This window comes from Symsagittifera roscoffensis, chromosome 3 (genome assembly GCF_963678635.1).
Source record: "Symsagittifera roscoffensis chromosome 3, txSymRosc1.1, whole genome shotgun sequence".
Taxonomy (NCBI): domain Eukaryota; kingdom Metazoa; phylum Xenacoelomorpha; order Acoela; family Convolutidae; genus Symsagittifera; species Symsagittifera roscoffensis.
This window is the reverse complement of record NC_087064.1, coordinates 76,605,816-76,626,247: the sequence shown is the minus strand read 5'-3', so window position 1 is coordinate 76,626,247 and position 20,432 is coordinate 76,605,816. Positions and strand designations below refer to the sequence as shown.

The window sequence follows — 20,432 nt, the reverse complement described above, 5'->3', positions numbered from 1 at the left end:
GGTTCTGAAAAATGGCGGTCTAAAATGTTTATTTTTTGTTTTTACTTCATCTTATTACGTATGCTTCATCTTATTTTTCATTTTAATTAGATCCAATTTCCTTAATTAGCATTACATTGATAAGAAATTGTGGTAAAATGGAATTTAAAAATAAAGAGGAGAGAAATAATATACGCCTTGATGTGTTTTTAACAGTTGAAGAAAAAATAGCATGGGCGCGATGTCTTTTTCTTGGTTTCAAAAAATAGGAAACAGTTTTTCCAAACAAGCTTGTATAAAAATAAATTTCTATGTTCACGGAAAAAAAACTAAAAAGGAAGAAAAACATATCAAAGTAATTTTCGTACAAAACACATCAAAGTAATTTCCGCAAAGGACGAGAGTATAATCCTCGCTGATTCATAGAATTTAAAAAATATACAAAAACTGCTCAAATGAGGGCGAGGGCCTGAGTGTTCCGACTGCCTTTTGAGGTCTATGGAGCAGTAAAAACATAAAAAATTAAACGTAATAAAAATAATGTATATTAATTTTTTTTTTAATTTGAGTTTTTTTGCAAAAATCATCCCCCCACACGCCGTATAAAGTAAAAAGTGATAGGTTTTGCTCCTAGTAACAATCAATTATGGCAGATAAGCTTCCCTCAACCAATTTGGAACGATTTTCAAGACGGATTAAATCTCCGCTTAAGCGTTAATAGCGCGAAATATATCGCGCATTAATTGTCCCAAATTGACCAAAATGGCAATCTTTAAAATCCCATTTTTTTAACAAAAAATCATCACAGGTGAAATATCTTTTCAAGTTCAAGCTCTGTACAACAAAACTTTTTGATTGATTTAAAGAATCCCGTCAAAAATGGCGAGTTAAAAAGTCTAAGTTTGTCTGAAGAAAAAAACCCACCCCGAGCACAAATATTCCGTTACTTTCGTTACGGAAGTCGGAAAAACAATATAGTTCAAATTTTTTTCGGAATGTATCTTAAATGATTGCAAGCGGAAGAATTTTCAAAATAAGGTTTCTTTTTTATTTTGGCCGTTGTTTCAGTCACCTTGGTCCCGTCGTAGGATTGCGCCGAGAGGATAAAGAACTTAGATAATGTTACAAAAATGTTTTAAAAATGTACAAAAAAGTTTTTATCTTAGAACTTTTCTTTAAAAAAAATTTAATAGCAGAAAATCTCATCAGAAGTTATAGGATGAGCGAAATTATAAAATAAGGGATGGTCAACTCGGGGTTAAATGATGTAATTTTTCACTGAAGTAGCAAAACAAGCAAGCTATAAATGAAATCAACTTCATTCTCCAGGCAAAAATCAACTTCATAGAGTAGTTTTCAATGGAATTCAATAAAACAATGCTCTAATATCGGAATTGAAAACAAATAATCTCTAATCATTTTTATGATAGTTTGCGATTGCAACATATTTGGCCTTTCGGTTAGAAAATTTAGGGCTATAGGCGGGCAATTAAGTTTTGTTTCTTTTATTGTGTAAAAACGCATAAGTGAGGGTCTTAAAAAATCGCTCTTGGACGAAAAATTTACCTTTTGCGACAATTTAACTTTTTAGCAATTTTGTTTTAATAGCACAACATTACGAAGCCAAACTGTGCACTAGATAGGCACCCAACTTAGTGTGTGTAGGTCTCTGGAATCCAGAGACAAGTCTTTAAAAAAGTAAAAGATTTGTCGAGTTCACAAAAAATGAGAGAACAAAAGAAAAACTGGAAATGCGTCCTTGTTGCGGAAACCATTTACAATTCACAAAACACACAGTTTGGCTTCGTAATGAGACAATTAATCTTTTTAACTGCCAAATTGCGTCATGTTAACGATAACTCAGTTGTCTGTATGTGGAAATCGCTTCCTGATACCAGGCCGAAGCATAGGATAAAGATTTGCAAGGGTTGCACGATCCAAATTTTCGCAACTGGTTTTCAGAAGTTTGATGCTAGGCCTGGATTGCCAAATGTTTAATGAAAACTGACATCTTCAAATGAATGCAATTTTTTCTTAAAAAGCACATCAATTTATTTCCAAAAACACATCAACTAAACATTTTCTCCTAAATTAAAACCCGCAAGTTAAGTGGCAAGAATCTCTCGAAAACTGCATTTTGACATTTGCCACTCAAGATCAAGTTGAAATATTTAACACGAACGTAATCAAAAGAATTAAAATGTGTTTACAAAAAGAGAAATTCTGTGTCTGAATAATTCCACCTTGAAAATTTTGTTTTCAAAAAGTGATGGCTGTGCTGTTTTTCTTTTTCTGAACAGAGTTAGACTTTTCTTGTTAATTAAAAAAAATTATCGACTCAAACATAGCACAGATTTTGATTTTCAGTTTTATTCAGTGAAGAGATGAGTCTGGACTATTTTAGTGACAAATAGTTAAAATTTGGCATGGATCAAGATTTTTGTCGGAAAATGTTTGTCTGGACTTAGAAATCATTTAGCGGTATTTGAAAAAACTTTAGTCAAATTTTTGTGGAATCTTTGATCTTTTTGATTTACTGGAAAGATACTTTACAGGGGCCCAGTCCTGGTTTTCAAGAAGTTCTCATTTCATAGTAAAATAACTCTAACTTTTGGTCGACTTGCCATTATGACAATTGTTTTTTTTGGGTAATCATCAAAGAAACAGAACACAACTCTTCTTCAGGATGGGAATTTCTTCCACATTTTTGGACGTGTTCTTGAAGAGATAGCTAACAAAAATTTGCAGAAATGAAAGAAAAATTTAGCTGCCTCATGATCAAATAACCTGATCCTTGAATGCTTAGGCTTAACGAAAGTGTTTTCAGGTATTTCCCGATACTTTTGATGTTATTAAAAGATGCAATTGGTCGGTTTTTGAAACAAATCGTGATGCAGAGCAAACCGCTTTTCGCTGTTTTTCTGGTTTGACCTGAAAACATTCAAAAATCAGGTTTGGGCGACAAGCTGTCAAAAATGTGAGAGAAGCACTGAAACAAACAAATGGTCAAGTACCAGAACAAACAAATAAACAAATTTCTTTAGATATAAAATTGAGCTGATAATATGAACTTAAATCTTTTTTGGGTTAAAAGATTTCAAGATGGTGACAATTAAGATGAAAAAAAATTTAATTAGCTGTAATTTTAATCTTACTACCTTTCCAACTGTTATCAAAAACCTGCAGGTTCTGAGTTATACCAAACAGCTCTATCAAATGTTTGTTCACTTAGTTGTTTTTTTTAAACATGGGATAGAAGGTCGTGTCTTTCAGTTTTTCAGGCAAAAAATTGAACCAATTGCAATCTTGGACAAGAAAAAATTTGTTGTTGTACTTGCTTGTCAAAATTTATTTGAAATAAATTTTCTGAGTACATGCCTAGTACGGATACGTTAATTGGCAGTATCCGTATTTTAGAAAGTTTATTCAAACACAACGCTGAGATTATTCCTTTTTTAATATGTGAAAGTATAATAGAGCATTGTAGTTCACTCTGGTACGCATAAGTATTTTTTAGGATTTGTTTTCAAAGAAAAAAGGTTTCAATTTTTCTTTGAAAAAAATCAATTCAAACAGCCAATTACTTTGCCTATTGAAGGTGTTCGGCGCCTTTTGTCGAGTGCCAACATTAATGGTAGTGATTAATTAAGCTGGTTGATAACTAGTTTTTTAAGAAAGACAATTCTGTATTTAATTGGCAGCGAGCTGTTTTGTCTTCGTTCAAAGTGAATTTATGACATTTGAAGAATTTAAAGAACCTATTTAGGTTGACTTTCAGATTTTTTTACAAAGAATTGAGCAATCAATCAACGTATCATATCCTTGTTGTTCTTTTTGCTGTTGTAATCTAGCTGTTCGTTCATGTCAATTGCATAAATGTTGATTGAGCGAGGACTGAATACCATGCTCTAGGGTAGTTCTTACTGGATGTCTGTTATATATTAGAAACAACCTTTACATGGATTTCCTGCAATTTCTATGTCAAAAAGCTCTTGAATTTGTTTATGGTTTCACTTCGAAGCCAAATTTTTCAAATTTTTTCAATAGTGTTTCTTGCGAAATTGAATCAAATGATTTTTCGATAATGGTTTTTTCTGCGTCTGTTAATTATGATAGCGCATCAGTTGTAGAAGAGCTCTGGCGGAACCTGATTTGTTTTTAGAATTAAGTGTATTTTCACTGAAATAAAAAAAAACATTGATTTTTGTCGTAGCCGTTCATAGAATCTTGAGAGAAGTATAGTTGGGGATTGTTCTACGATTTTCAGCTTTATAATGGTTTTTTTAAACACTGGTACTATATGACCGGTTTTCAGTATGGACGAAAACTTTTCATGGCAAATGCAATTGCTTAAAACTGATAAAATATATGGAAGTACAACTTCAGCAGCGTCTCTAAGAGCCCATGCTAGTATTTTTTACGATTATGATGAGGAACTACAATTAGAAGACTTGATTTCAATGTAAATTACTTTTGGGCCTTGAAGAAAGACTGAAAAAGTTTGAGTATCGTTGGCTACCAGGCATTATGCCGGCATCGAACGGTATGTTTTCCAAAAAAAAAAAACATTTTTTTTTAAACCAGAAAACTTTTTTTTGAAATGATATGCGATCAATTGTTTGTCTGTTATGAAATATTTCAAGAAATACAGCAGTTGACATGTTTCTGATATTGTTTCTCATCAAAACAATAAATTTTCATTTATCACGATAGCTTTGAACTGAATAACAATGTGACTGACATTCAAATTGTTCTCAATTCATCTTAAGACAAGTTTATTTTGTTAAATTTTGGTTGTGCTTCACTTTCACTTGCTTTTTCAATTTGCAGAGTTTTCTAAGCGAGATTTTGTGTCATGGAGTAAATTTTTTTTATGCAGGAAGCTTTGAAATTGCTTTAAGCGTGAGTAGACGTTTTCCTAATAAATAGATTTTTAAAGGCGCACATTTGCCTGATGCTGATGCGAGTAAGGCTTCAAACTGCTTAGGTTTTTTAATGGGATTTTCGAGATGTAAAGTTGGATTCCAACTTGATTTTTTCCAATGCTTTTGGAACTGAGTAGTATCATTTTTCGCCATGCTTGCGTTTTTTCAAAATTTTTGTTTCATTCAGTTTTTATTATGAAAGAACATGGAAATTCAAAATTGATCCGACGTGAGATTTACATTACCAACATACTACCACATTTTTCTTATATACATCACTGTTCATATAATCTATAACATCTTTTGAGTTATGAGCGGTATTCTTTCTAGTCGGAACCCGTTTGTTAGCTATTTTTAATCCTTACGGATTTATGACAGACTCTAAACGACTTCGGATTTTTTGTCAAACAGTTACATTGAAACACTCATTAAGGCAATAGTTTTTTTTCAAAATCACGGAATCAAAGTCATAGGTTAAACATTCAAGAAAAGAGTTTGTTAGACAAGTTTCAAATAAACTTGTTTATTTTGATCAGCACATAAGCTGATTTCCATCAGAAAACTCTTAATAATGCTGCCGTTGGGATGTTGTATGTATGTCATCTCTTAAGACTTGGTTGATTTGAGTTTTGTTGGCCTGAATAAAACTCTCCAATGTCTTTGATTTTTTTTACATATCTTTGTCCAAAACACTTTTATCTAGGTTCAGTTTTCAGTAAGTTTAACGGAAATTTGGTTTGATGCCACGTTTTTCTTTGTCCAAAGATTGTATTCTCGCGAAATAATGTCAAAAAAATTTCGATCATTTTGATTTTCACTCTTATGCTTCGAAGGTTTAGATTCAATATGTTGAATAAAAGATTTGAAGAAGTTTTGATATAAGAAATCAAATAGTTTAAAACTGGAGATTGAGACACGGCGATTTAGTTTTAAAAAAGTTGATACAGAAATAGGCAAGCATGAAGTTTTATGTGCTATTATTTAGAATTTGTAAAAACCGACTATTCTTGCATCATTTGAAACCTAGAAAAAAAATTTAATTTTTTTTTTCGTTTTTTTTCCGATTTCGTACCTAATTAACGGAAACATCTAGTGGCAAAATGTGACCACTGAAATTCAATTTTGTTAAAATGGGGTTCTTATTAAGGGTGCTTCTGCTAGTATTCCTAGAAGTTTTGGCCATCTTTTTGCCAACAATGCTGCGCGATTGCAGTAGTTACTACCAATAGTCTAAAAGTTTTAAGCCAATTCAAGTTATTAGAAAATTTTATCGAACTTCATGAAGCTTGGTCTAGGTACAAGGATGAGCGTAATTGGTAGCGGTTCAGCCTCTTTGAATTACACAAATAAAAAAAAATGAGATTTTCAAATGTTTATTTTAAAAAAAATTGAAAATAAAAAAATAAAAAACTTAATTGAAAATAGTTTTTTTAAATATTCTTATAGTACTTTTGATTTTGTGGAAACGTGTTTTTTCCCTGAAAAAACATGTATTTTTATGCTTCAGTCCAAGACCATTACGATGGTGAAAAATAATTCGTATTTACTTTTTGATTTGACTCTATTGTTAGACCACTCAAAAACGACTGCGTACCATTCACAAAAATTAGCATATTGAAAAAACGTCATGTTAAATCATGCGCTGCGCAAAATAAACGTCAGGCGAAAAAAGAAGACTTTAGGAAAAGTTAAGGGATCCACGCGCACACATGATCCACGCGCAAGCATCTATCGTGAGTGGTATCTTACGCACCATGCGATTTTAAAACCAAACAAGGCGGTAAAACTTTTTTTTGAGTTTTATGAAGCTTCTACCCTTCTCGTCATAACCTTGAGTAAATCTTTCTTGGCGGATCCAGACCTACTCCACAACATAGTTTTGGAGTGTTCCGTTTCCAATAATACAAGCAAATCGTATCCGCAAAAATGGAGATTTTTAGGCGACTAAACTACGCTTTTATTGTGACTGGAATATGCTACAGTCCTCAATACTACAGTCCAAATTTTTGCGGCTGGTTTTCAGAAACTTACTGCAAGGCCTGGATTGCCAGTTTTCTTGTGAAAATTTAAACTTTCAAATGGATGCAATTTGTTTTCCAAAAACACATCGACAAAGCATTTTCTCTGAAATGGAAAACTCGCAGATGAAGCTGCAAGAACCTCTCAGAAAACTGCATTTTGCGTTTGCTACTCAAGATTAAGTTGAAATAATTAACAAAATCATTATCAAAAAATTAAAATGTTTATACAAAAACAAAAGTTCTGTGTGTGTGAAAAATTCCACAATAAAATTTTTGTGTTCAAAAAGTGATGGCTGTGCTATTTTTTAATATGTTTAGGTTTTTCTTGCTATTTCAAAAAAAAACGTGACTTCACACTTAGCACATATTTTTAATTTCAGTTTTTTTGAGTGAAAAGATGAATCTGTACCATTTCATAGACAGACAATTGAAATTTTGCATGGATAAACGTTTTTGGTGGAAATTGTTTGCTTGGAAGTCATTTCGCGATTTTTGAAAAATTTTCAGTCAAGTTTTAGTGAAATTGCTAATATTTTTGATCTCCTAAAAAAATATTTTGCAGGTGCCCAGTTCTGGCTTTCAAGAAATTTTCTATTCATTATAAGTTAACCCGAGTTTTTCGTCGCTTAGCTATTGTGATAATTATTAGCTTCAAACGCATTTTTTTCAAAGGTTCTCATAATAAATCTAAGTATTCCTGGCAGGGTTCCTTGATGACTCCTGCCTGGACTCCTAGTTTTTCTGTGGTTCTTCGAACTGGCATGAATCTCCGTTTTTCTCACATTTAGTTCTTGATTGAGATGCGAAAAATATGTCTTGATGTCAGAGGAAAAACTTGTCATTGTTTAAAAACTTTTATTTATTTGTCTTGGCGGCAGTTGCTTTGGTCGATTGCGGCGGGATAAATTGTTTACACTAGCCGCCATCTTAATTCTGTTTTATATGTTCACAGCAAACGTTTTTAAATAAGTACTGGTTTGCAATAGCAAACAGCTTTTCATCCATCTTTTTTTTCGGTAAATTATGAAGAATGGAACACTTTTCTTCGCCAGGATGGGAATTTTTTCCACATTTTTGGACATGTTTTTGAAGAGAGATAGATATAACAAAAAAGTTTCAGAAATGAAAGAAAAATTTAGCTGCGTCATGATCAAGTAACTTGATCCCTGATTGCATAGGCTTAACGAAAAATGTTTTTAGGTAATTACCGATAATTTAATACAATTTTCTACAATTAGAAAATGTAAAGCAAGTGGTCGTTTTTGAAACAATAGCAAACAGCTTTTCATCCATGATTTTTCTTCGGTACATTATAAAAAATGGAACTTTTTTTTTCAGGATGGGAATTTTTTCCACATTTTTGGACTTGTTTTTGAAGAGAGATATAACAAAAAATTTGCAGAAATTAAAGAAAAACTTAGCTGCCTCAGGATGAAGTAACTTGATCCCTGAATGAATAGGCTTAACGAAAAACGTTTTCAGGTATTTCCCGATAATTTAGTACAATTTTTTACAAATAGCAAATGTAATGCAAGTGGTCGTTTTTGAAACAAAACGTGATGCAGAGTGCTGTTTTCTTGATTTGGCTTAAAGCTATTCATTAACTATGATTTGAGCAACAAATTGTCAAAAATGTGAGAGAAACAATGAAACAAAGAAATGTTCAAGTACAGTACTGAACAAATAAAATTCTTTTATTAGACACAACATTGAGCTGATAATTTCAACTTAAATTTTTTGGTTTAAAGATCTCAAGATAGTGCCAATTACGATTTAAAAAATAATAATTTAATTTGCTGTAACCTTAGTCTTACAACCTTTCCAACTGTTATCAAAAACTTTCAGGTCCTCAGATATACGAAACAACTTTCGTTTTTTGAGAATGAAAGGTTGTTTCACTTAGTTTTTTGGGCAAAAATTTGAACCAATTGCCAGCTTTGACAAAAAATAACTTGTCTTTGTTTTTGCTTGCCAAGTTTTAATTGAAAGAAACTTTTTTAGTACATGCTTTGAATTGGCAGTGTTCGTAATTTGAACAGTGTACTCCATCAAAACAAGGAAGATCTTTCATTTTAATTTGTGAAAGTGTATTTCAGCATAATATTCTACTCTGGGACGTATAGAGATTATTTTGTGATTTATTTTCAGAGAAAAAGAATTTTCAAAAGAAACCAGTTCTACCAGCGCAATTACTTTGTCTGTCCAAGCCGTTTGCCAGCACTAATTGTATTGATTAACTAAGCTGGCTGATATCTATACTTTTCAAAAAGGATATCCTGTAGTTGACACTGAGCTGTTTTGTTTTCGTACGAAATATAACTTGCGACATTTGAAGAATTCATAAAGCCTATCTATATTAACTTTCAGATTTGTTTTCGCAAAAATTTGACCATTCAATCAACGTATCATCTGTGTCTTGTATCTTTTTGCAGTTGTTTTCTAGCTGTTTGTCCATGTCATTGACATATATTGATTGAAGGCGGACCCAATAGCATGCCCTGTGGTAGACATTGCTTGATTTCGGCTATATCCTAGAAGCGAAACTGACATGAACTTTTTGCGTTTTCTAGAGTTTTTAAGATTCTTTTACAGGCCGGGTTTTCGAGAGAAGAATTTTGGTAGACAAAGTTCAAAAAAACTTGTTTGTTTTGATGAGCACATAATTCTATCCAAAAGCTCTCAGTAATGCTGCTGTTAATGTGTTGTATGTCATCTTTTAAGATGTAGTTGAAATTTAATGGTATGCACAAAAGCTTCCCAATATCTCTGGGTTATTTTATCTACCTTGTCCAAAATCTATCTTGGTTTAGTTTTCAGTAAGCTGAATGTAAACTCGGTTTGATGCTACGTTTTTGTTATACCAAAGATTGTATTTCCCCAGATAAGGTCAAAAATGCTTCGCTGGTTTCGATTTTCACGCTTATGCTTTGAACGCTTAGAAGAACTAAAAATCAGTAAATTTCGAAGTTTGGTATGAAAGTTTCCGTATATCAAGAGTTCATGGTTCAGATGAGTGATTTTACTCTACAGTATGCTTCCTTAAAAAAACTCGACAAAAAAAGGCCTAAAATGAAAATTTACTGTAATTTAGGCATTTTGTTGAGTCGTCCCACTGAGGTTGAAAAACTGAAAAATGAGATCATCTAACAAAATTAGTAAGTTATCGTCAAGAGTTATGCTGGTTGCTGCATAAAAAATCAAAAACAAACAAAAATTTGACAAATTTATTGTCAGTAGTAGTTACACGAACTCATCGTTATCTGATTTTGCATTGGATGATTATTACTCTGAACGCGTGAATGTTGGATAAAAGAAAACAAATATTTTAAAACTGGAGATTGGGAAAATGCAATTCATAAAAAATAGTTTGTAAAAAAGACAAGTTTGTGTCATTCGAACCATAAAAAAGTTAGTTTTTTTCGTTAATTCTCATTTCCGATTTCAAACCCAATTAACGGCAAACAGAAACGAAGCTATAAGTTGGCAAGTAACCGGAATATTTAATCATTCTAGTGGCAAAACTATGACCGCTCAGCTCAAATTAAGTTAACAAAGAGTTCTTATTAAGGATGCTTTTGCTAGTTTTCCAGGAAATTTTGGCCATCCTAATGCAAACAACGCTGCGCGATTGTTTTAGTTTTTACCAATAACCTCAAAAATATAAGCCAATTCACGTTATTGATTTTTTGTCGAAACTCATGCAGCTTGGTCTAGGTACAATGTTTAGCTTAATTGAAAGCGGTATTTCTTCTTCAAATTACACAACTAAAAAATAGAAAATTTCAAATAATTATTTTTGAAAAAATCAAAATAATAAAAAAAATTGAAAAAAATTCTTAAAAGATTTTGAAAGATTGTTTGAGTTGAACTCTTATGGTACTTTTGATTTTGTGGACACTGGTTCTATCCCAGAAAAATATATTGTTTTGCATGCTTCAGTCCAAGACCGTTACGGTGGTGGAAGATAAGTCGTACCTAAGTTTTGATTTGACAGAAATGAGTCAATCAAAAAATAAACAGCTTATCACTCACAACAATTAGCAGGTTGAAAGTACGGTTAGATTAGATCATTAGCTGTGCAAAATAAACGTCGGGTCGGAAGAGAAGATATAAGGAAAAGATACGTCGCCAATAAACAAACACATGGTTCACGCGCACGCATCTCTCGTGAGTGATATTTTCCGCACCATCCAAAACTAAAACCAAACAAGCCGGTTAAACTGGTCTGTGGATTTCATGGAGCTTTTAAGGTTTTCGTCATATCCTTAAGTAAGTTCATCTTGATGACTCCAGACTTACTCCATAACCTAGTTTTGGAGTGTTTGCGTTTCCATTAATACAAGCACATCGTATCCGCAAAAATAAAGGCTTTCTTGGCGACCAAACTACGCTTTTTTTTTACTGGAAGATACTACTTTAGATGTGGTAGCCCACTAAAGTTTTTGTCAAATAATTGGCGCCCGCAATTGGCAGTATGTTTATATAGGAAATCCGCGCAGTGGAAAAAATCAAATTTCATAACTTTCGACAACTTTGCGACAAAAATGACAGCCCACACAACAATATTTTCTCTTCGCACACAATGGTTAGCATGCTTAAGCAAAGGCTTACGTAAAGCCAGAAAATAGGATAAAGATTACAAAGATTATGTAGTCACCTATGGAAGACATGAACCACACGCGAGAACCGTTCAATTTTAAAACCAAACAAGGGTAGCCGGTTGCTAGGCAAGTAGCACAGATTGTTCCGACCATATGCGTAAAAAAAACTAAGTTTGAAATTTTATAAATATATTGATTTTTTCATTTTTGTTTCGCCAAAAAACATTCCAAATCATTTAATGTCGTTCAAATCCCGATTAAAAGGACTTTCGTATGATATATCACTCAACCCAATCCCATGACTATGATTATTTGTGATAAGTGATTTTGCGTGGAAAATAAAAAAATTAAACACAACCAAACACAAAGCTCCTCCCCATTTCCAATGGTTGGAACAACAAGCCGGTTTATTTGCTCCACCTTTATAATAAAGCTTCTAATGGCTGAGAGGCACCCTTATTTATTTCTTTTTTTCTGATTCCAGACCCCAAACCCTAATTTGACATACTCGCGTTTCTTTTATCACAAGTACGCCGTCTCTGAGATTATGTTTTTTGAAGTAGGAGGGTTTTTCTAAACCTTGGCCAAACTCCACTTCGTTTTTTGGGTGGGATGATTTGATATCGGATGTCTTGTTTGCCACATGAACGGCACCAAAGTATCGCCAACATGAGCGAATTTTACTTTGTAATAAAGGGCGATCGACGATATGTCGGCTCCGCATACCATTTAATCGCATCAGTAATAACCGAGAACGGTTTTACTGACAAAAATTGAATTATAGTTCCAAGATGCTGCTGACGCACTATTAATTAGACATCAATTGGTTTTCGTCTTCAGTTGAAATTAAATAAAATTGAAATTAAATTAAAGTTGAAATTAAATAAAATTATGCACAAGTTTGCAAAAATAACATCTGCAACGAACCCGTTGCTCGAAGAACCCAGTTCAATAGTGAAAGAAATATATAAACGAACAATCATGCCACCTGTTGGGTCTCAACTGTACTTAAGCTGTTATGAAGGGAAGTACAAATTTGAAAACAAGCTGAAGTAATAACGGCTTAAATTAAGCAAATTAATTTCTAAAACTAGATTAGAAGAAGCTGAGAAGATACCCAATTTCACAATTTGTGTTATATTAATTTATAAAAAACATTCCGAGCAGTTTTTTTCACCGAATTATTGCATTACAACGTCAAAAGCGTCTTAAAAGAGTTTTTGGGACATATCAACCGAAAGCTTGTACCATTTTGTTATATACTAAGCATATATATTAATCGATTATATTTTCCTGCGGCCTTTTAGGCCGGTTAGGTGGTCATATATACTGTTTGAATCCAACCGCCAACCTTGGGCAAAATTTTGTCGCTGCATTGAAAACTGGAAATTATGCTTTCAATTCTGGCATAAATTGTAGCAGCTGAAAGTAAGAGCAGTTGAGTGTTTTCTCCACTACTCAGACTACTCAAACTTTTTAAAGACCGGCTGAACAAAAAAATTCTTCAGCTGTTGGCGGGCAGTAGTCGCTACTCAAGTACACAGATGCTATTTTCTACAGAGTTTGAAGTGTCCAAAAAATGAAAAGGTGGAAGTATGGAAACTTTATTTCGTTTTTTTTCTTCTAAAACCTGCAGTAAAATTGGCACCAAAACATCTCTTGTCGTTTTTGTTTTCTTGAGTTATAGCAATTCTGTTTTATCTAGTACATCAATTATTACTGGTGCGAAAACACAATTGAAATAATTTGAGGAAAATCCCAAGTTCATTTTTAAACAGTGTTTTGGCAACAATATCATGGATTTAAACAGTTTGGCGGCAACATCTTTTTTCAATTTAATCTTTCTTCCTGTTCTATTTTTGACCAATTCAAATAGTTGCGATGACAGTCAAGTCGTTCTAATCCAAGGACAGCCTTGCAGACAACTATTTGAAAATGATACCATGAAAATACTCACCAAAAAGGACAATACATGGAGTGCATACGAGTGTGATCAATTATGCGAGAAAACGAGCGATTGTGATTCATTCGCCTGGCAACGAGACGACAGTTCTTGTCGATTGGTTTCACACAAGCCTCGAGATATGTCTATGAGCATGTGCTATGAACCTAATTCTAACATTTTCTGGTTCGCTAGAGGAGGTATCCAACTGCTAAGAGATCCAATTGCGAGTTCTGGGATCAAGTATGTGGCATTGTCACAAGCAAACGGATACGCGCAACCTGCCAATGTTTGTTCTGCTCCCCCAATAAGAGAAATAACCGAATGTCAAGTGAGTAGCGGACGTTTGAGTTTGGACGCAGCTGAGACGTATTGCGATGAGTTCGAAGGGTTTGAGTCTTTCTCGCCGAGGAGTTTTGCCGAAATTGAATTGCTACTTAGATGCAGAGAAACAAGACCAATTAGTTTTTTGACTGCATACAAGGGATGTTTTTCTTTCCCGTTATCATTGATACTAGCATAGTTGAAAGATGTCCGTTTCATCTGCGTGACGTAATTGAGTACACTAAAAACGTCCTTACGAGGCCAAACTGTGCATTTTTTGAATATTGTGAGCGTATTCCGCAACAGGCAAAAATCAGATTTGTCCCGGAAACCGCAAAACTGCTATTTTTCTTTAATCTTCTCTGCTGTTTTCGATTCCACGGACAAATAGCTAAAACACTGTATTGCTCAAAATTGCTCCGAAAACAGGCAACTTTGCGGAATCCGCAACAAAACGTGTGGAATCCGGAACAAGTCTCTGGAATCCACGAACGAACAATAATAAATGTGTTTAGTAAATTTAAGCTGTCGCGGAATCCGCAACTGTAAGTGGAATCCGCAAATTGCAAGCGGAATCCGCATAAATTTGCGGAATCCACTTACATTTGCAGAATCCGCTTACATTTGTGGAATCCCGAACAACTACTTATATTTGCTCGTTGCGGAATCCGCAATAAAATCAGTGTGCCGACAAAATTTACGTTACAGGTATTTGTACGCGAAATCCACTGAAGTTTTGTAAGTAGAATCCACTTACATTTTGGAACATGTTCTAATACTTGCCTCTTGAATCCAGGAACATACAGACACAAAATTGTGCGTATATCCAGTACACAGTTTGGCCTTGAAATGGTGTTTTCAAAAAAACTATTTTTCAATGTGAAAATGAGGACTACGCGAGCAACATATAAGCAATTTGAGTTTTATGTGCTTAAACAATTGTTGAATAAACAAAAAATAATCTGTCATAATCAGCCGACAACAACAATGGCTGCGAATCTCTAATAGCGCCAACAGGTTCGGATACGGTTAAATACTTGCAACTATGAAACTAGTAATTTAATGGATCTGTCTTCAAGGATACTGGGACATTCCGTTGTCGCAAACAAATTTTTAGAAACTTCAATCTTTCAAACTTTCAGATTTCTGACATACTATTCGATCACTTCAAACTCATTGAGCAATTTGAACTCCAAAATTCTTCAAACATTTTTATTTTCCTCGTTCTTTTTTGAGGCTCGAGTCATCGACTTGAAACTCGTTTTGTCTAAAAAGCTTACCATTTTTTTCATATAAATTTGAATTTCAGCCTTCAATTGAAACTATTGAAAAATTATAATTTTTTTAAAGGACTTACGTTCAATTTAAACTATTAACGCCGAACGAAAACTTTCTAATAAATTTATTAGACGCAATGGTGAAGCGGAGCTTGGCAAAAATTGCAATACAAAAAATGATTGTAAAACTGAGAAGAAAAAGGCATTTTGTCAATTTTTGCAGTTTGATATAAAACGGAAACGAAAACGTACCCACTCAGAACGCAAAGACCCCAACAAATGAATTCTCGTACAAAACACTCGAAAAAAACAATGGCAATTGTAAAATTAAATCGCTCAGAAATCCAGCAAAAATCAGACAGAAGAATTTCACTTTTGAACGATTTGTATTATTAAGTTTAACCTTAATTTTACATTTCAGAATTCATCAGCATTGATAAAATGTTGCAGTTTCCACTGTTAAAAGTCATTTAAGATTTTGAAAAATATCATTTTTTTGTTCCGACTTTCCATGAAAACAATATTTATGCTTGTTGTGGTTTTTTATTCAGTCAGTTTTTGGCGATCGAAACAATAGTTTTAAACAAAAATATTTTATGCCCCATTTAAGAGATCGGCTCCCTAAAATAACATTTAAAAAGATACTTTGCCTCCAATCATTTTTGCAAAAATTTGGGATTTTAAAATTGCCAATTTGGTCATGCTCTGCTGGACTAATTTATGTGCAATTTAAAGATTTTATCCATATTACTGAAAACGTAGCGCGAACTATTTATGTGTGGCGGGTTATCCCGCAGAACAAACTCGTTCCAAATTGAATTGAGGTTAGCTAATTGGTCGTATTAATTTCGTACGGCTCAAATTGTCCAAAACTTATAGTTTTTCGATATTTATTTAACAAAAACTACTCGATTTGAATTAAGGGGCACACTGAACATTCGGAGTTTTGCCCTGATACACAATCAAGCAGTCTCGTTTGCTTTAAATTTGTTGTTCTAACCGACTCATTCTACTTGTTTTCATGGTGGGGACTTTTTTGAACTGTTTAAGACAAATGAGTGACAATTAGTGACAAGATTAAAAAATTTGTTTGAAACCAAAATGAGAAACATAACGAAGTTCTTCCAGTTTTATGGCATAGAGTCATAGTGTTTGATTCTTGGGATGACCTTCAGGTCCTTGCAAAACCAGCTGGATTAAAAAATCAGAAAAAATACATTTGTGGAAAGAAAAAAAAATTGCTTAACGATAGCACTTTTTCAATGTTTTGCGTATAAGTAATTTTGTAGAAAGTTGTAGAACATATGGACTTTTTGAAGAAAAAAAAACTTTCGACCATTAAATGAATATCGACCATAAAAATAAATGTTGAACAGAATTTCTGAAACCAGAGAGGCTAAATGTTTTGATCGACTGTTTACTTCAATTCATATAAAATATATGTTCACGTGTGACGGAAAGAAAAAAAAGACTCTCTTAAGGTCAAATATTTCAACGCTGTGACACAAGAAAGTGTTTCCGTTCACGCCACTGCTTCGAAAAAAGTTTTGCTTTTTTCCAACGATGATATATTCGAAACAGACAACGAAGAGTTGAACACCGAATCATGTGTGCGATACATGACTCCTGCAAATGTGCTTGGAATGTTCTCTTGTAGCATTAGTAGAAGAGTTGCGTGTGTTCCGACTGACCAAGTTGAAATGTGTGAAAACTCTGCGAAAGTTCCGCTCTCGGATGAGATTTTGCAGTTAGATTCGGCTGACAACAATGACGACATCGTGTATTTCGTGTCTTCGCAAGCTTGTTCGGATAGACATGCCGCTCCTTTTGATCACTCAACTGAGCTTCTGATTAATCTGCACAATTTTCACGATGAACTTCAACGGGCAGCGACAGCGGCGAAGCCCGAGGGGTCATTTGAGAGTGGGATTGTTGTCAAAGTTCAAGAACTGTGCTTGTTTTTGAAAGCCATGGTAATAAAATCACCAGCAGTTTGGACACCAGCTGTTTTTATATCGCGATATTCTTCTAATTGATGTGTGCAATATCAAACAATTTTCTCAAAATTTTCAACAAATTTCTCAAGTTGCCCGTCACACTAGAGCTGCCCCAAAATCTGCCACTAGACTTGCAGCATATTAAACAATTCATACTATAAAATGTAGAGGAAACGTTGCTAGACTACGTGAACTCATTGAGCTCTACGTTATTCTTCCATTTTTTAATCTCGAAATAAGCAGAGTCACAATAGCAGTTTCGTATGTTGGTCCTTTTCCCTCGTGGATAAACCGTTTTTGTCTTAATCTAAACATTGAATATAACTTAAAAAGCCCCAAAAGATTCTGAGAAGTAACATTTTACTTCAGAGTTCTTCAAAAGAGGTTCCGTGCCCAAATGACGAATCCTCAGTGATAAATTTATGTCAAACAAACTTCTTCGCAAGCAGTCAAATTGTTCGTCTGTCGGCTAGCAACACTTTCTGCACTATCTTCAAGGCTCATTCTATACATCTAGGTGAAATAAGCGGCCCAATTCAAATCGCAATGAAGGCCATGAGTTGCAGTGAGACGGTGTTCAAAGTAGCCGACGAACACAGTGAGTACATTTTGATAACCTAAATGAAATTAAACTGAGGTAAAAAAAAATTAACGGGCATTAGCTAGGAAATTAATTTGCAAAGTCATAAAGTTGTTTTTCTGAAATTCAGTTTTGAGAAACTTATAGAAAATCAAAAGAGTTGAATTTTATTGCTGCATCTATCGAATGTATGTGATTTTGAATCATATGGTTATAAATCATACGCTTTTTATTAAATTAAATACTGCTTTTTGAAAAAGTTGACGATATTTGACAGTTGTTTGCTTTATGGTTACTTTTTTTTGTAAATCTTTTTCATAGAGTTTTTCTTTTGTTTTTCAGAAGTGATTCAGTTCTCCAGTGATAACAATGTCATGGACTATACAGTTCTGGACATCGCAACACTGGAGGGTAAGTAATTTGTCACTAGAGCAATAACAAAAACGCTTACACCAGGGCAAAGCGCCTAAGTAAATTAAACACACCTTAAAATATTGTAAACTTCTTCACTTGATATAGTGTCGTTCGAATTTCATCTTTTACTTAGTAGCACATACTTCAATTGCTAAAGTTACCCTGTGGAACCAGTTTAAAACTAGTATTTATATCCAGTTATATTTTTGATAAAACTATCTCTATAAAATATTTCTAACCAATCATGATCCATAACTAACACATATAATTATTTGTAACGCTGAAACTATTCATAGTTTCAGCAACAAAACAAAATAAATATAACTTAGAAGACAGTTGTTCTCCTTCAAGATAGTTCCTGATATCTAACTCGCAAATACCAGAATACACTATTGAAATTCGTTCATATTTTCGGCACTGTTGAACAAAGTTTTCATTTTCGGCACTGTTGAACTTAATTTTTTTTCGGCACTGTTGTACTTCGGCACTGTTGTACTGCCCCGATCTTTTGAGACTAGGAGATATAAGAGTAAGATTAAGATTGGTATTAGACTAAGAAGTTGCACGAACCTATCCGGCCAAAAAATAGGATAGCGTGGCGAACAGACGGTGTACCTTATTTGAAATTACTCTATGAGTGAGCTACCCCGCACATAAACTCACCTGTTTTAACAATCAAACCATTTGTTAATGGACTTAAAAAATCAAAATTCAACATAATGGGGATTTTGATCTTTGAATATTTAAATAAACACTTCAACCAAAGGCAGTCGGAATATTCAGCTCTTCGCCTTGATACGAAGAGTCTTGTCTGACCAGTAGCGTGCAGAGGGGGAAGGGGGCGTCTCGCAACTTCACCCCTCCCCTCCTCAATTCTGGTTGCCAAAATTTTCCAATGCGTCCCCCTGTGGTATAACTTTACGATATCAATTTTTGCTGGCCAACCTCAACATTTTTCTAAAGGCGCCTTTGGCGCCAATATAACTAATTTTGAGGGAGGAGCGTGCGCCCAAAAAACGCATTTGTTCGTCAAAATTTTCAAAAGTGCCCAAAAACGGCGTTTTTTGGCCTGTTTTATTTTTAAATTTTGCCTGCGATGCAGAAAGTTTGAGACAAAATAGGGTCCTTAGAGTATTTTTGGAGAGCTCCGAAAATCAAATTGATCGACCTAAAAAAGTTCTACAAAAATTTAAAAACTTGTGCGAACAACAGCTCCCCCCCCCCTGCGCACGCCACTGTGTCTGACTATCTGACTCTGGCTATAGTCTGCGTCTAGAATCATGGTTCATCCAAAAGTAGATTGTTCTACTTTTTCCGCAGCTTCTAAGGTCATCAATACTTCTCGATTCTTTTTGGTTTTGCCTTGAATTGAACTTATATATATCTATGATTTTTGGGAGTCGATATCTTTAATGGGTTAAAAAAAATTGATTGTTAAAAAGTTTCATTTCGATCGCCCAAAATCCGTTTCCTCGAAAGTCGGAACAAGTAATTTTTTAATGAGACAATTTTCTAATAAGACAACTAATATTTGATCCTATTTGGATATAAATAAAAACAAGACTGCTCGTATCAGGGCGAAGCCCTGAATGTTCCAACTGCCTTTTAAGGTTTATGGAGCAGTAATAACATTAACAAAAAAGAATGTAATAAAACAAAATGAATTTTTTTTTCTGAAATAACAATTTTTTTATGAAAATCATCCCTCCACATGCCATATAAAGTACAAAAGAGTAGATTTCGCTGCTAGTATTAATCAATTATGGCAAATAAGCTGCTTTCAACCAATTTGGCACGATTTCTAGATTGGATTAAACCTCCGCTTACGCGTTCAAAGCGCGAAATATATCGCGCGTTAATTGTCCCAATTGGCCAAAATGCTAATTTTCAAACCCCCTTAACTTCATGAAAAACGATCACAGGTGAAATATCTTTTCAAATCCAACAATACCTTTTGAGTGATATAAAACAGTTTTGTGTAAAATGGCTAGTTAAAAAGTCGAAATTTGTCTGAAGAAAAAAAAACCCACCCCGAGCACAAATATTCCGTTGCTTTCCTATCGAAAGTCGGAACAATTAGTCCATTTATCTTAAGTAAACAATCAAGACAATACCTATATGTTAGAGTTGCGGAGCATTCCAACCTCGAAATATGTTAAATTACGGAATGGTTGAGTGATTTCAATGATTTTGGGCTTGGTTTTATTCATTGAGCACAATTACTATAGTCGGATGATTACTACATATAGAAGCAAATGAAGAGATTGATCGTTTTTCTTTTCAGATGAAGGCTGGATGGATCATGCCTTCTGCAAAGTATGAGTGTACATGAAATGAACTACTAAGAAAAGACAGCCCATCTGTTGCATGGA

General features: G+C 33.9%; 1 protein-coding gene across 1 annotated transcript; it reads left to right on the top strand.

The window, feature by feature from the left end:
• Window positions 1–16,553: 16,553 nt before the first annotated feature.
• Window positions 16,554–20,432, top strand: LOC134842918 (uncharacterized). Its single transcript, XM_063859447.1, has 4 exons — window positions 16,554–17,042; window positions 17,436–17,664; window positions 17,989–18,057; window positions 20,345–20,432. The coding sequence occupies exons 1-4, from the start codon at window positions 16,689–16,691 to the stop codon at window positions 20,380–20,382; spliced, it is 690 nt and encodes a 229-aa protein (XP_063715517.1). The 5' UTR covers window positions 16,554–16,688; the 3' UTR covers window positions 20,383–20,432.